Source organism: Chrysemys picta, chromosome 22 (genome assembly GCF_011386835.1).
Source record: "Chrysemys picta bellii isolate R12L10 chromosome 22, ASM1138683v2, whole genome shotgun sequence".
NCBI classification, from domain to species: domain Eukaryota; kingdom Metazoa; phylum Chordata; order Testudines; family Emydidae; genus Chrysemys; species Chrysemys picta.
Genome location: NC_088812.1, coordinates 4,858,554 through 4,875,202, shown reverse-complemented (window position 1 = coordinate 4,875,202; position 16,649 = coordinate 4,858,554). Strand labels below are relative to the sequence as shown.

Sequence of the window (16,649 nt, the reverse complement as noted above, 5' to 3'; positions counted from 1 at the left end):
CGGGGGCTGAGCCAGCCTGGAGGGGGCTCTTCCTTCCTCCCGCTAAACATAGGCCAGTGGCTTCTGATTGGCCTGTGGCAGAGATCTGCTGAGCAGAAAGGCTAGTCTGGCCTGGCACTTGCCCGCAGCGTGAACGGAGGCTGCTGCCCCTTAAAGGGGACAGGACGAGGTGGCTGCCTTCACCACCGTGTTCACTTCTGCTCTGGGGGGGGTGGGGGGCTGCTGCTGCAGAGCAATCTCCATCCCACTCCACCCCACAGGAAAAAGGAGCTCCCAAGCCTGGAGCGTGGTGGGATCCACACAGCAGGACGGGTGCGGGGGGGGGGGCGCTCCATACAGCCGCCACCCCAGCCTTGGAAAGCACCAAGATTCACATGCAGCCTGGAGAGCGACCAGGCTCCACGCCCACAGCCTCCCTGGGTACCGGCAGGACCCACAGCGCACGGGGGCTCGGGCCGAGCCTCAACGACCGTGCACTGTTCAGCCCCACTCCTTAGGGAGGCCAGAAGAGGCATTTCCTTCCCCACCAGCCATGCTCCTGCGATCCGAGAGCCAGGATGCCTAGTGCCTCTGGGCCCCCTCCTGGAAGGGCTTCCCCGGGTGTACATGGAGAGGAAGCATGGCCTATTGAGTAAATGAAATAAATTATAAATTAATGGAGATATCCTATCTCCTAGAACTGGAAAGGAGCTTGAAAGGTCATTGAGTCCAGCCCCCTGCCTTCACTAGCAGGACCAAGTACTGATTTTGCCCCAGATCCCTAAGTGGCCCCCTCAAGGATTGAACTCACAACCCTGGGTTTAGGAGGCCAATGCTTAAAACACTGAGCTATCCCTCCTCCCCCCGCAAAAAGCACTGAGCTGGGAGTCAGGACACTTGGGTTCTATTTCCAGCTCTGCTGTGACCTTGGTCTAACTTCCCTGCTCTGTGCCTCAGTTTCCCTTCAACCCCTAGTCTGTTTAGACGGAGCTCTTCAGGGCAGACACTCTCTGATCCACCCTTGGTGTCAGGTGGGTCCTCTAGGTGCATCGTAGACTGCACTCTCCGCTCTTGGCTGTGGACGGGCTCCTCTCCTGACACTCCTTTCCACCCCCCTGCTTTCAGTGGGGACAGGTTCAGCGCTAACGGGGAGCGACTCACAGGGGACTCTGGAAGGGGCTGGAGGTGGGGAAGAGCACAGCAGCAGCAGGAGGTGGGGGTGAGGTTTTAAAGGAACAGGCCACCCCCTTTCCACCCACCCATCGGGCCCAAGCCTCTTGATCAATAAAGCAGCACATTTCACCCGCAAGTCTTCAAGCACTTCACAAAAGCATCACAACCCTCATTTTAGAGGTGGGGAAACTGAGGCACAAGAGGCCGCAGCGACTTGACCCAGGACATCCAGCTGTGGCTGCAGGCAGAAACGGAGGCCCAAGCCCTGGCACATCCATTCCCAGATACATACAGCCCACCCTGCTAGCACGGAACCAACCAGCGTTTGTTACAGTCCCAGCTACAGGACCCCAGCTGAGATCGGGGTCCGCCTTGTGCTGGGTGCTGCCCAGACACAGGCCCTGCTCCAAAGAGGCTAGACAAGACAGTGTGTCAGAGGGGAAACAGAGGCAGGGAGTGGGGACAGGACTCACCCAAGGTCAGAGAACAGGGGAGGGGCAGAGCTCAGAACAGAACCCACGTCTCCCAACCCAGGGCTCTACCCACTAGGCCATGCAGCCTCTGCTGGCTGGTTGGTTCAGGACAGACTTAAATGGCACGATCCTCTCTGCCTCAAACAGAGAATTTCCTAGCCCTGGCAGGAAACTCCCCACCTCTCTTACATGATGTGGCCTTCCTAGAAAGGAGAGGCACGGAGAGAGCCAGGCAGCCCACGGTTTCACTTGCAAGTTCGGGCACAGCCCCTCCCAAGAGCTGGGAGTTTCTTTCCTGGTTAGAAAGGAGATGGAGCCTATGAAATGAGAAAGAAAAAAAAAAACCAAACCAAAAAACAACCCCCACTGGCCATCCAGGAAGCACCTTGCAAACAAATTCACACCAGGCTGCCGAGCTGGCAAGACCCAGCTCGCTCAATTCACCGACAGACGAAGCGCGGCAGGGCTGGCCGTGAGCCCACCATATCGCCAGCCGCTGCCTCTCCCGGGTTTGTCTGCCACTCTTCAGTCATGAGCTGGAGGCGGGGCTGCTCCAGAGTAAAATCTTGTCCCCTCACCCTGAGTTTCATGGGTTTTTTTTTTTTTAATTCACCTACTGGGGTCTGTGTGGTTGGGGGGGGGGGGGGGGGGCGGCAGGGGGACTTTTTGGTTTTTTTACTTCTCGGGTCAGTTTCAAGCTTTTTTCCTGCAGCCACAAGTGCTAGAAATTTACATTTTAAAACCATCTTGTAAGCAGAGATGCTTGCGTAGCCACCTGCCTGTAGGAGCTGAAGCTTTCAGAAAGTTGCTGTAAGTTGCGAGACTCACAAAGTCTCAAAGTGACAAGAGTTGGCTGCCCCCTACTTGAACGACGCCTTGTGTGCGTGTCCGCCCAGGCACAACGCTGCCCCCTGCTGGCGGAGTGGATCAGCACCACCCAGCTCTACGCATGTGTATTTAAAGGCCATTGACCTATCGCATCCCCACCCCACATCTCATCCGCCGTGGCGCTTTTGCGCCAAGGCCAGCCATAATCGTCGCCGCTTGGCCCCGTTTAGACAGGCAAGCAGCGGACATGGACAGTCGCTCCTCCACAGCATTGTACGCGGTATTATTGACCCAACTCCAAACTCACCCACAGCGACTAGGATCAGAAGTAGCCACTAACCACGGGCTGCTGAAGCCGACGTAACACGACTAGATCGGTTCAGTGGCTGGATGGGTCTTGCCTGTGAAAGTTTGTTGGCCTGGGCCAGGCTGGAGAAAGACGCGCAGACAGACCCCTCTAGGGCAGGGGGTGAGGTGCACCAGCAGAGGAAGGGGCAGCAAGACGCTTGCTGTATCACTACTACTCCTAGATCTTCCAGGGGAGGTTTTTTGTTTTTTGTTTTTTAAAGCCAGTGGGACAATGAAACCTTTAAAGGGCCAGTGACCATTTCAAAGCACTCGTCCCTAGGCTGGGTGGAGACCACCAAAGAGCCACCTAGGGCTAGCACAGGAGGACCCAAGCATGAAAGTGACACAGAGGGAAAGTGACCTAAGGTTCCCTGGTGAAGAAAACACGAAAATAGGGAACCGGCGAGAGAGCAGCCCTTGAGGTTTGTATAATTAGTCATCCCAGTGCACCACAACCGCTGGGGGTTGGGGGAGGGAGAGAGGGGAAGAGAGAAGAGAAGAGTTCATTTTATTTTTAACACTATATCAATTTATTGTCTTGCCAGCATCCCTGCAATAATAGGAGGTGATGTGGGGTTGGGGGAGAGGGGAGGAGAGAGTGTCCATGTCTACCACTGCTCTCTGCTAGATGGAATCAGAATGACTTGATTCTGTGTCATAGGCCCTGTACTGCTAACAGCGATTCTTCTGGGCGGGACAAAGGAGCTGGATGTGTGTGGATATTTGGGGTCTACCCCGGCTGCTCTGATCTGTCTAGCTAAGGAATTTATCTAACACCCCTGCCACCCACACACACACACTATGTGATACCCTTCAGAGCAGGACAATGCTATTATCCCCACTTTATAGGTGGGGAATGGAGGCCGGGAGAAGATAAGGGCTAGATTTTTCAAGGTATTTAAGTACCTAATTCCAGTTGATTTCAATAGGAATTAGACATCCTAAATACCTTGAAAAATCTGACCCTAAGTGACTTGCCCACATCTCACAGGGGTTTGGGGCAGAGCTGGGTCTAGAACCCAGGTCTTACACACCTGAACAGCCAGTCCCCTGCCCACTGAACCACATGGCCACCCAAGGCCCATGCTAGAGCCATAGCCACCACACTGTCCAGCTTTCCTCAGGATGAAATGCCCAGTGGCCGTGCTGTGCCGCACAGGGGCAGTCATGCAGCGTACGTGGGAATCAAGGAGCCCCTAACTCAGAGACGCTCACCCCTGCATCCTCAGAGTCCCCCCGCACACTGTGCTGTGCGGCAGTAAGTTGCTCTCTTCCACCCCAGAAGCAGCTGCATTTAGCCAGCATCCAACCCTCCCGACATGCTAGAGAAAACCATGTTACCAGGCAGCCAGGTCAAGAAAGCACCTTGCGTTTCCACGCTAGGTCAGCTCAACGGGGCAGAGGGACTCAGCAGACAGCGGTTAGAGGACAGGGCTGGGACTCAGGTAACCTGAATTCTGTTCTGGGTTCTGCCACTCACCTGCTGGGCAGGTCGCTGCCGCTGGCATGGCAGAAGCGCGTTAGGTGCTTTCCAGCTAGGTTTCCCCTCCGCCTCCCCGCCCCCGTTTCTCACGCAGCTTTTGGTTCCCTCCCGTGGAGGTTGCTAGGATCCCTGACCGATATCGCCAGCCCCCCTGCTTCGGGATCTGAATACCTGATTCCTCTTAAATTCCAACAGGAAGGGGGTATCCACACCCCTTCGCCAGCTTGGGAGCATTCCCCTCCCATCCTCTGAACCGTCTAGTCCCCCTTGCCCAGGTGGGCCTGGCTTGGCCGCTTCTCCCTGGGCTTGGTCTTCCCTGCAGAATTAACTTGAGTGTTGTCCCTAACACGTGTCCTGTCAGCAGGACCCGTGCAAGGAAGTTTCGCACCCTAGGCGAAACTTCCACCTTGCGCCCGTCCCCCCCACCCCCCCAAGCCCTGCAGCAGCTCCCCGCCTCCACGCTGAGGCGCCCCCCCTCCCCCCTCGTGGCAGCTCCCCCTCCCCGTGGAGCCGTGCGGCAGCTCCCCACCCCAGCTCACCTCTGCTCTGCCTCCTCCCCGAGCACGCCGCCTAATTCTCCTCCCCTCCCAGGCTTGCGGCCCCAAACAGCTGATTGGCACCGCAAGCCTGGGAGGTGGGAGAAGTGGAGCAGCCGCTGCGCTGGGATTGGGAGTCTGAACCGCACATGTCAGCGCGCCGCCGGCAGCCCAGCCCAGCCCAGGAACGCCGTAAAAAAAATTGGGGGCACCGCTTTTTGGCGCCCCCAAATCTTGGTGCCCTAGGCAACTGCCTAGTTTGCCTTAATGGTAGCACCAGCCCTGCCTGTCAGCGCACAGACCCCTCCCTCCCGCGCTGTGGGGCGGCTAACTCGAGCCAGCCGGCCCAAGACGGAGCGTAGGCGAAAACCGGAGCGAGCACATCTCATCAGCTGCTAACGCAACCGCCTTGTAGTGTAGACGTGGCCGCAGGCTCACGCCCCTTGGATGCTGCTAGCCTTCCCACCATCCCCCCACACTAAAGGATAGCCAAGTTCTCCCAGGATGCACTGGGAAGGAAGTCACAGAGGGGCTCAGCTTAGTGCAGTGCCAAGAATCATGGAACACGCCCCCAGAAGCATAGGCGCCAACTCCGTGGGTGATCCGGGGCTGGAGCACCCACGGGGAAAATTTGGTGGGTGTGGAGCACCCACTAGCAGCTCCCTGCCCCACCCCCCTGCCCCAGCTCACCTCTGCCTCCGTTCCGCCTCCACCTCCTCCCCTGAGCAGCCGCCGCGTCCTGCTTCTCCCCCCTCCCTCCCAGCTTTTGCGCCGGGAAACAGCTGTTTCACACAGCAAGCCTGTGAGGGAGGGGGGAGGAGGAGGAATGCAGCACGATTGGGGAAGAGGTGGGGCCAGAGTGGGGTTTTGGGGAGGGATCTAATAGGGGCAGGGAGGGGGTGGAGTCGGGGCAGGGCCAGGGGGTGCGAGCACCCACTGGTGCCAACAAAAGTTGGCGCCTGTGCCCAGAAGCCCCAGTGAACACAAAAACTGGGGCAGTGGGGAATACTGAAAAGGTCAGGTCCCTCACACAGAGTGATCTGGGCGGCTTGGTAAAATGGGGGCAAGCAAACCACATGTGTTTTAATACAGCTAAATGTAAATGTGTACATCTGGGGGACACAGAACACAGGCCATGCTTACAGGACGGGGGCCTCGAGCCTAGGAAGCAGTGACTCTGGAAAGGATCTGGAGGTCATGGCGGATAATCAGTTGAACACGAGCTCCCATTGTGAAACTGTGGCCAAAAGGGCTAATGTGATCATAGAATCATAGAAGATTAGGGTTGGAAGAGACCTCAGGAGGTATCTAGTCCAACGGCCTGCTCAAAGCAGGACCAATCCCCAACTAAATTATCCCAGCCAGGGCTTTGTCAAGCCGGGCCTTAAAAACCTCTAAGGATGGAGATTCTACCACCTTCCCAGGTAACCCATTCCAGTGCTTCACCACCCTCCTAGTGAAATAGTGTTTCCTAATATCCAACCTAGACCTCCCCCACTGCAACTTGAGACCATTGCTCCTTGTTCTGTCATCTGGTACCACTGAGAACAGTCTAGCTCCATCCTCTTTGGAACCCCCCTTTGGGTAGCTGAAGGCTGCTATCAAATCCCCCCCCCCCCCCCACGCACACCCCCCCCTCTTCTGCAGACTAAACAAGCCCAGTTCCCTCAGCCTTTCCTCATAAGTCATATGCCCCAGTCCCCTGATCATTTTCATTGCCCTCCGCTGGACTCTTTCCAATTTGTCCACATCCTTCTTGTAGTGGGGGGCCCAAAACTGGACACAATACTCCAGATGTGGCCTCACCAGTGCCAAATAGAGGGGAATAATCACTTCCCTCGATCTGCTGGCAATGCTCCTACTAATGCAGCCCAACATGCCGTTAGCCTTCTTGGCAACAAGGGCACACTGCTGACTCATATCCAACTTCTCGTCCACTGTAATCCCCAGGTCCTTTTCTGAAGAACTGCTGCTTAGCCAGTCGGTCCCTAGCCTGTAGTGGTGCATGGGATTCTTCCATCCTAAGTGAAGGACTCTGCACTTGTCCTTGTTGAACCTCAGATTTCTTTTGGCCCAATCCTCCAATTTGTCTAGGTCCCTCTGTATCCTATCCCTACCCTCCAGCCTATCTACCTCTCCCCCAGCTTAGTGTCATCTATGAACTTGCTGAGGGGGCCATCCATCCCATCATCTAGATCATTAATAAAGATGTTGAACAAAACCAGCCCCAGGACCGACCCCTGGGGCACTCCACTTGATAGCAGCGGCCAACTAGATATCCGAGCTGTTGATCACTACCCGTTGAGACCGACAATCTAGCCAGCTTTCTATCCACCTTATAGTCTATTCATTTAATCCATGCGTTTTTAACTTGCTGTCAAGACTATTGTGGGAGACCGTATCAAAAGCTTTGCTAAAGTCAAGATATGTCACATCCACTGCTTTCCCTATATCCACAGAGCCAGTTCTCTCATCATAGAAGACAATCAGGTTGGTCAGGCATGACTTGCCCTTGGTGAATCCATGTTGACTGTTCCTAATCACCTTCCTCTCCAAGTGCTTCAAAATGGTTTCCTTGAGGACCTGCTCCATGATTTTTCCAGGGACTGAGGTGAGGCCAGGGCCGGCGCAACCCATTAGGCGACCTAGGTGGTCGCCTAGGGCACTGTGATTTGGCGGGCGGCGACCACGGCGGTATTTCCATGGCGGGACCTTCCGCCGCCTCTGTGGGGGTGCGGCATTTCAAGGCGGGACCTTCCGCCACCTAGGGCGGCGGAAAAGTTGGCAGCGCTCCTGGGTGAGGCTGACCGGTCTGTAGTTCCCCGGGTTCTCCTTCCCATTTTTAAAGATGGGCACTACCATATTTGCCTTTTTCCAATCGTCCGGGACCTCCCCGATCACCACGAGTTTTCAGAGATAATGGCCAACAGCTCTGCAATCACATCAGCCAATTCCCTCAGCACCGTCAGATGCATTAGATCTGGACCCAGGAACTTGTGCACGTCCAGCTTTTCTAAATAGTCCTTAACCTGTTCTTTCACCACTGAGGGCTGCTCACCTCCTCCCCATACTGTGTCGCCCAGGGCAGCAGTGGGATGTGTAAACAGGGAAATCTCGAGTAGGGGCAGAGAGGTTCTTTTACCTCTGTACCTGGCACTGGTGCGACCGCTGCTGGAATCCTGCGTCCAGTTCTGGTGCCCAAATTCAAGTCGGAGAGAGGTCAAAGAAGAGCCATGAGAATGCTGAAAGGGTTAGAAAACCTGCCTGACAGCGAGAGACTCCAGGAACTCAAACTTCTTTGTGTAACCAAGAGAAGGTTAAGGGGTGACTTGATCACAGTCTATACGTACCTACACGAGGGACAAATCTTTTATAAGGGGCCCTTCAATCTAGCAGCGAAAGGTCTAACACGATCCGACAACCGGGAACTGAAGCTAGACCAATTCCGACCGGAAATAAGGCGCACATTTTTTAACAGTGAGAGTAACTGACCACTGGAACAACCTGCCAAGGGTCATGGTGGATTCTCCATCACTGAGTTTTTAAATCACAGTTGGCTCTTTTTCTAAAAGCTCTGCTCTAGGAATGATTTGGGGGCAGTTATCCAGGAGGTCAGATTAGATGATCACAATGGTCCCGTCTGGCCTGGGAATCTATAAATGTGGGCAGAAGGGGGGGAGGGGACACGCTTACCCTGCCACTGCCCATGCCATGCGCCTGTTTCTCCTGGTGCCCATCACCAGGCTATCTGGGAGGCAGCGAGCATACACACGTGTCTGCTCTGTAACTAGGCAGAAGACCGTCTCCAGGGCAATGCAGAGCTGGATTCACAAACCGTCCCCGCCAACCAAGGCCCAGGGCACACAGTGAGGAGTCATTGGTAAAATCCGGCCAACAACCCGGCGAAGAGCAAGAGGAGTCAAACACACTTGGACGGCAGGTCCCCCAACTCCCCCCGCTCCGTTCAGCTGTATTCCAGGCTGGAAGCGCCAAGGGGCTGCCTGCCTGCCTTGCTGGGAGAGCAGCAGCCCCCGCAAAGGGGAGGTGGGAGATTTAACTAGGAAACATCGAGTGGCACCTCGTTAACCCTTTGCTCCCTGCTAGGCCAGGCCAAGCCTAGCAGGGATCTTGGAGCACAATGCAGATAATACGAGACGTGATGCATGGGAGTGGGGGGGATGCAGGGTCATGTGCCTTCTCCCCCCATTTGCTCTTTGGCTTGTACTGAGCATGCTCAGTAACATCGCTGAAGCCAGGTGCCCTCGCTCTGCCCCCTTTCTCTCCCCCCCCCCCCCATCAGCAGGTACGAGTGGTCTCTGCCACAAGGCACGGACAGGTCAGGGAGGAGGGAGAGACCAGGGAAGGACAGAGCTGTGGGTGAAGCGTGGGATCGGGCCATCCTGCCAGCCAGTTCTCTGCACGATTTTGGGCAAATCCCTTCTGCTGCCTTTGCCTCGATTTCCATTTCACAGATGGAGCAATGGCGGCACAGAGGGTCTGTCTACTCTGCAACGAACCCCCGTGGCAGCTGATTCAGGGCTCGGGCCGCAGGGCTCTAAGATCGCAGTACAGGCGTTTGGGCCAGGCCGGAGGCCGGGCTCTGGGACCCGCATTACACAGCTCGGGCTCGACACTGAACATTTTTAGCCCCACATCTCGAGTCAGCTGACACGGGCCGACCGTGGGAGTTTTATTGCAGTGTAGACATGCCCAGAGAGAGGAAACGGTTTGTTCCAAAAAGTACCGAGGGAGGAGCTGAAGAGAAAGAACCCAGGAGTCCTGAAACCTGGCTCCCGCCTCTAACCACTGGACCCTGCTCTTCTCCCACAGCTGGGAGTAGAACCCATGATTCCTGAGACCCAGGTCTAACCACTAGACCCCATTCCCCTCCAAATGAAGGGAATGGGACCCAGGAATCCTGCCCGGCCCTAGGTCTGGGAGGGAATGTGACTAGAACCCAGGCGCCCTGACCACTAGGCCCTTGTGCCTTAAGCAGCCGTTCTGGTCTTTGTCCCCTGCCCTCCTACCTGAGTTGCTTGGCGTAGGCCTGCTCGATCTCCGTCCGCTCCTTCACAAACTTCACGTACTTCTCCAGCAGATCCAGCCCCCACTGGGTGTGACGCTCTATGTCATCAAACTGGTCCTGGGGGAGAAGGGGGGGGAAGAGAGGGGGGAAGTGTCACCGGTACAGCTGGAAACAATACAGCATCCTTCCTGCGCGCCCAACCGCCCACTCTGCTGACGCCCCCCACAGCTGTGGGCTCAAACCCCAGCGGTCCCCACCCCCAGCCCCCGCAGAACCCCGGGTTCAATCCCCGGCTGTGCCAACCCACACCCTTGGCGACCCCCCAAACACGGGGCTCAATCTCCTGTTGTCACAGGAATGCCCCCCAGTCCATGTCCACTAATCTCAGACCACCCCCCACCTCCTCAGTACAGCCTTGCGTCTGATGAAGTGGGCATTCACCCACGAAAGCTTATGCTCCCAATACTTCTGTTAGTCTTAAAGGTGCCACAGGACCCTCTGTTGCTTTTTACAGATTCAGACTAACACGGCTATCCCCAGATACTCCTCAGTACAGGCACTCACCCTCTATGGCCTCTCCTGCGAGCAAGCCCCCTACAGACTGGGCACCAGGAACACACAATGGGAGGAGTCCCTAGTGCTCCCCCATACATCCTCTCCCCACTCCCACCCCTCTCCACATCCCTGCCCCCATTCCAGCCCCCTGCCATATCCCCACGCCTTCTCCCCCAGATCCCCATGCTCCCCAGATCACCAGCCCAGACCCCAACCCCTCCTCCTCCCAGATCCCCACTGATCCCAGCTCCCCTACATCCCCACACCTTCCCCTCCAGATCCCCATGCTCCCCAAGATCACCAGCCCGGACCCCAACCCCTCCTCCTCCCAGATCCCCACTGATCCCAGCTCCCCTACATCCCCACACATTCCCCTCCAGATCCCCGTCATCCCTAATCCCCAAGGCCCACCCTAGGATCTCCAATCCCGATTCCTGCCCTCTCTGATCCCCGGCCCACACTCAGAGGCTGGGAAAGGAGCCCAAGTGCAGCAGCTCGTCTTCTGCAGACAGTGGAGGAAGCGCCTCCATTCCCGTGCCGCCGCCGCCCCCCCCCCCCCCCAGGCTCGCCCCGCTGGCTGGCAGCCAGGCCCATTCAGAGCTCGGAGGAGAAAGACGCCAGGGCAGGGGGGTGTTTATAAACCCAGCCACACAATGCGGCCTTGTTTACGAGAGCAGCTTTTGCCAGGGCTCAGGCAGGTTTCACATGGAGACCGAGAGGTCTGCTGCTTGCCAGGAGCTAGGATTCACGATGTGACGGAGAGACTGCCGAGACTCATCAAGCCCTCGGATCGTTACCCCTTCCTGCTTCTCCACGTGGGCACCAATGATACTGCCAAGAATGACCTTGAGCAGATCACTGCAGACTACGTGGCTCTGGGAAGAAGGATAAAGGAGTTTGAGGCGCAAGTGGGGTTCTCGTCCATCCTCCCTGTGCAAGGAAAAGGCCTGGGTAGAGACCGTCGAATCGTGGAAGTCAACGAATGGCTACGCAGGTGGTGTCGGAGAGAAGGCTTTGGATTTTTCGACCATGGGATGGTGTTCCAAGAAGGAGGAGTGCTAGGCAGAGACGGGCTCCACCTAACGAAGAGAGGGAAGAGCATCTTCGCCAGCAGGCTGGCTAACCTAGTGAGGAGGGCTTTAAACTAGGTTCACCGGGGGAAGGAGACCAAAGCCCTGAGGTAAGTGGGGAAATGGGATCCTGGGAGGAAGCACAAGCAGGAGAGCGCAAGAGGGGAGGACTCCTGTCTCATACTGAGAAAGCGGGACAATCAGCAAGTTATCTTAAGTGCCTATACACAAATGCAAGAAGCCTGAGAAACAAGCAGGGAGAACTGGAAGTCCTGGCACAATCAGGGAACTATGATGTGATTGGAATAACAGAGACTTGGTGAGATAACTCACATGACTGGAGTACTGTCATGGATGGATATAAACTGTTCAGGAAGGACAGGCAGGGCAGAAAAGGTGCGGGAGTTGCATTGTACGTAAGAGAGCAGTGTGACTGCTCAGAGCTCCGGTATGAAACTGCAGAAAAACCTGAGAGTCTCTGGATAAAGTTAAGAAGTGTGAGCAACAAGGGGGATGTCGTGGTTGGAGTCTGCTATAGACCACCAGACCAGGGGGATGAGGTGGACGAGGCTTTCTTCTGGCAACTAGCAGAAGTTGCTAGATCGCAGGCCCTGGTTCTCATGGGAGACTTCAATCACCCTGATATCTGCTGGGAGAACAATACAGCGGTGCACAGGCAATCCAGGAAATGTTTGGAAAGTGTAGGGGACAATTTCCTGGTACAAGTGCTGGAGGAACCAACTAGGGGCAGAGCTCTTCTAGACCTGCTGCTCACAAACAGGGAAGAACTAGTAGGGGAAGCAAAAGTGGATGGGAACCTGGGAGGCAGTGACCATGAGATGGTCGAGTTCAGGATCCTGACACAAGGAAGAAAGGAGAGCAGCAGAATACGGACCCTGGACTTCAGAAAAGCAGACTGACTCCCTCAGGGAACAGATGGGCAGGATCCCCTGGGAGAATAACATGAGGGGGAAAAGAGTCCAGGAGAGCTGACTGTATTTTAAAGAATCCTTATTGAGGTTGCAGGAACAAACCATCCTGATGTGTAGAAAGAATAGTAAATATGGCAGGCGACCAGCTTGGCTAAACAGTGAAATCCTTGCTGATCTTAAACGCAAAAAAGAAGCTTACAAGAAGTGGAAGCTTGGACCAATGACCAGGGGAGTATAAAAATATTGCTCAGGCATGCAGGAGTGAAATCAGGAAGGCCAAATCACACTTGGAGTTGCAGCTAGCAAGAGATGTTAAGAGTAACAAGAAGGGTTTCTTCAGGTATGTTAGCAACAAGAAGAAAGTCAAACAAAGTGTGGGCCCCTTACTGAATGAGGGAGGCAACCTAGTGACCGAGGATGTGGAAAAAGGTAATGTACTCAATGCTTTTTTTGCCTCTGTCTTCACGAACAAGGTCAGCTCCCAGACTGCTGCACTGGGCAGCACAATATGGGGAGAAGGTGACCAGCCCTCTGTGGAGAAAGTAGTAGTTCGGGACTATTTGGAAAAACTGGATGTGCACAAGTCCATGGGGCCGGATGTGCTGCATCCGAGAGTGCTAAAGGAGTTGGCGGATGAGACTGCAGAGCCATTAGCCATTATTTTTGAAAACTCATGGCGATTGGGGGAGGTCCCAGATGACTGGAAAAAGGCTAATATAGTGCCCATCTTTAAAAAAGGAGGATCCGGGGAACTACAGGCCAGTCAGCCTCACCTCAGTCCCTGGAAAAATCATGGAGCAGGTCCTCAAGGAATCAATTATGAAGCACTTAGAGGAGAGGAAAGTGATCAGGAACAGTCAGCATGGATTCACGAAGAGGAAGTCATGCCTGACTAACCTAATTGCCTTCTATGAGGAGATAACTGGCTCTGTGGATGAGGGGAAAGCAGTGGATGTGTTATTCCTTGACTTTAGCAAAGCTTTTGATACGGTCTCCCACAGTATTCTTGCCGCCAAGTTAAAGAAGTATGGGCTGGATGAATGGACTGTAAGGTGGATAGAAAGCTGGCTAGATCGCCGGGCTCAACGGGTAGTGATCAATGGCTCCATGTCTAGTTGGCAGCTGGTTTCAAGCGGAGTGCCCCAAGGGTCGGTCCTGGGGCCGGTTTTGTTAATATCTTTATTAATGATCTGGAGGATGGTGTGGACTGCACTCTCAGCAAGTTTGCAAATGACACTAAACTAGGAGGCGTGATAGATACACTAGAGGGTAGGAATCGGATACAAAGGGACCTAGACAAATTAGAGGATTGGGCCAAAAAAAAAAAAAAAAACCTGATGAGGTTCAACAAGGACAAGTGCAGAGTCCTGCACTTAGGACGGAAGAATCCCATGCACTGCTACAGACTAGGGACCGAATGGCTAGGTAGCAGTTCTGCAGAAAAGGACCTAGGGGTCACAGTGGACGAGAAGCTGGATATGAGTCAACAGTGTGCTCTTGTTGCCAAGAAGGCTAACGGCATTTTGGGTTGTATAAGTAGGGGCATTGCCAGCAGATCGAGGAACGTGATCGTTCCCCTTTATTCAACATTGGTGAGGCCTCATCTGGAGTAGTGTGTCCAGTTTTGGGCCCCCCACTACAAGAAGGATGTGGAAAAATTGGAGAGAGTCCAGCGGAGGGCAACAAAAATGATTAGGGGTCTGGAGCTTATGAGGAGAGGCTGAGGGAACTGGGATTGTTTAGTCTCCAGAAGAGAAGAATGAGGGGGGATTTGATAACAGCCTTCAACTGTTCCAGTTGAAGGGGGGTTCCAAAGAGGATGGAGCTCGGCTGTTCTCAGTGGTGGCAGATGACAGAACAAGGAGCAATGGTCTCAAGTTGCAGTGGGGGAGGTCCAGGTTGGATATTAGGAAACACTATTTCACTAGGAGGGTGGTGAAGCACTGGAATGGGTTACCTAGGGAGGTGGTGGAGTCTCCTTCCTTGGAGGTTTTTAAGGCCCAGCTTGACAAAGCCCTGGCTGGGATGATTTAGTTGGGAATTGGTCCTGCTTTGAGCAGGGGGTTGGACTAGATGACCTCTTGAGGTCCCTTCCAACCCTGATATTCTAGGATTCTATGATTCAGATACCCCTGCCCAACGACTCGTCTGGGCAAGGGGAAATCCCTGGCACCGGACCCGCGCCCTTCCGACCCCGATGCCAGAGCCACCCACCAACCCGGCTGCAGCCCAGTCAAAATGCATCCTCACTCCCCACCTGGCCTCCAGACCCTGTTATGCCAGTCGTCCACCCCCAGCCTCCTCTGTCCTTTCTCCATGCAACCTTGGCACCATGGGTGCAACCCTCCCCCACTGTAGCTCCTGCAGGTTGGCACAGCCTCACAAGCATGGTCTGCAAGGGGATTTTAGCCACTGGTGCTCCTGTGCAAATGGATACACCCCCTCCTCGCCCACCCCAACCTGGTGCAAAAGGCTGCCCTGTTACCAACCCTGATTTCAAAATCCCAGCGCGGGCAAGGACCCGGTTTCAGCCTCAGATGAGGCATCTGAGTTGTATTAGTAGTAAGGCAAAGTCAACTCAACCCAGACACCCAGTAGTATAAAAAGGACAAAACCCTCATGCTCCAGAACCAGGGATCAGGAGGAAAACATCCCCCATGGGGGAAAACCTGCCTCTAACTGCCACCCACAGAGTTTCTTGCACTGTCCTCTGAAGCACTGGTTGCTGGCCCGTCAGAGGTGGGATGCCGGACTAGACGGGCTCCCTGCTCTGATCCGGCGTGGCAATTCATACGAAGGCACATTCCCCGGCTTACGCCTCTTCATTTCTCTCTCCATTGCTCTGTGCATGATGGCAGTGCCGAGAGGCTCCAACCAAGCCCCGTTGCGCCAGGTGCTGCAGAGACAGTCCCTGCCCTGAAGACACAGGCAGAACGAGAACTGCCGGGGTTGCGCATTAACGATCATAAAAGGAGTATTTGAAAGGATATAAAACCTCAGGCTTAAAGCAATCTCCGTTAGGAATGAGCAGACCCGTGAGCGTCAGCTAACATTACACACTATCTAGATTCATACCCTTTAAAGCCAGAAGGAACCACTATGATCTAATGAGCCTAACCTCCTGCCTAGCGCAGACCAGGATGAAATAGACCCAAAAAGGACGGGAGAGGAACATAGCGTCTGGGGCACGATTTTCAGAAACAATTAGTGATTCGAGTCCCAGCTAGGGCCCACCTTAACGCTCTGTTGGCTTGGGCGCAGTTCTGGGGACCCCGATCCTCGGAGGGCAGGTGCTCAGAATTTTGACCCACGTCTCTTTAAGGAGCCTCAGATCACGCGCCTGGTGGCGTCTCCAATTACTTGAAGGCTTTTAGAAAGAGAAACCCGGGCTTGATTTCAAGGTACGCTCTCTAGCTCCACTGCCCGACGTGGGCTGGAGGCAGGCTGCTCTGGGTTATAAAGGAGGTCGGGTTCAGCCAGTGTTTCTCAGTCCTTTCAGCTTGGCAGCTCCTTATTCAACATCAAAACATTTTCACGGCAAAGGTCACTGCTGGGTCCTTGGCGCAGCTCACAACACACTGTGCTTTTGGGCTGCCAAAGCCACCCCACGAGGCTGGGTACCTCGCTCCCCCACAGGAGCCGGCACTGGGAGCCTGGCAGGGCACAGTCAGTTCCCTCCCCCATGGAGAAGAGCACACTTACCCTGCTGTACCAGCTCTCCCCTTCTCCCACCATTACACAAATCAAGAGACCAGACCGGGACTCAGGAGACCGTCGCTCAATTCCTAGTTCTGTCACACACTCCACGTGTCATCAAGAACCTCTCTGTCTATTTCATTATTATCACAGCGTCTCTAAGCTCCAGTCACAGACCAGGGCCCCGCTGTGCCAGGCGCTGCACAAACAGAATACAAAAGATGGCCTCTGCCCCAAGGATCTTACAATCCAGGTAGAAAACAAAAGATGACAGCTGGATATGGACAGAACATACTTGTCCCTCCTTAGCACAAGGAAACGGACAATACTGGTCAGCCTGATCGGCCGTCTCTCTGTGTGTGTGTCTGTGCAGCGTCCATTTGTCTTGGTGCAACTCTAACAAATAACACGGAAAGATTTGATTCAAAATATTAGATGCGAGATTCCAAGCGAAAATAAAGGTGGAGGAGAGAGATTTAAAACCCGGCCCATCGGTGAGGAGAGCTCAGCAAACGGGTAGGAGCAGGGAGGAAGGAAAAGTCATGACATT

General features: G+C 54.7%; 1 protein-coding gene across 5 annotated transcripts in view; it reads right to left on the bottom strand.

Moving 5' to 3' along the window:
- The window catches only part of TRIP10 (thyroid hormone receptor interactor 10), a 76,573-nt gene that overhangs the window by 24,746 nt on the left and 35,178 nt on the right, over positions 1-16,649 (bottom strand). For 4 of the 5 annotated variants that reach the window (XM_065576204.1, XM_065576206.1, XM_065576205.1 and 1 more), the window contains exon 2: positions 9,848-9,963. In XM_065576204.1, the coding sequence (XP_065432276.1) occupies positions 9,848-9,963 (116 nt within the window). Of the gene's footprint in view, positions 1-9,847; positions 9,964-10,812; positions 10,904-16,649 lie in introns of those variants that run through there. The other variant, XM_065576208.1, reaches the window with a different exon arrangement.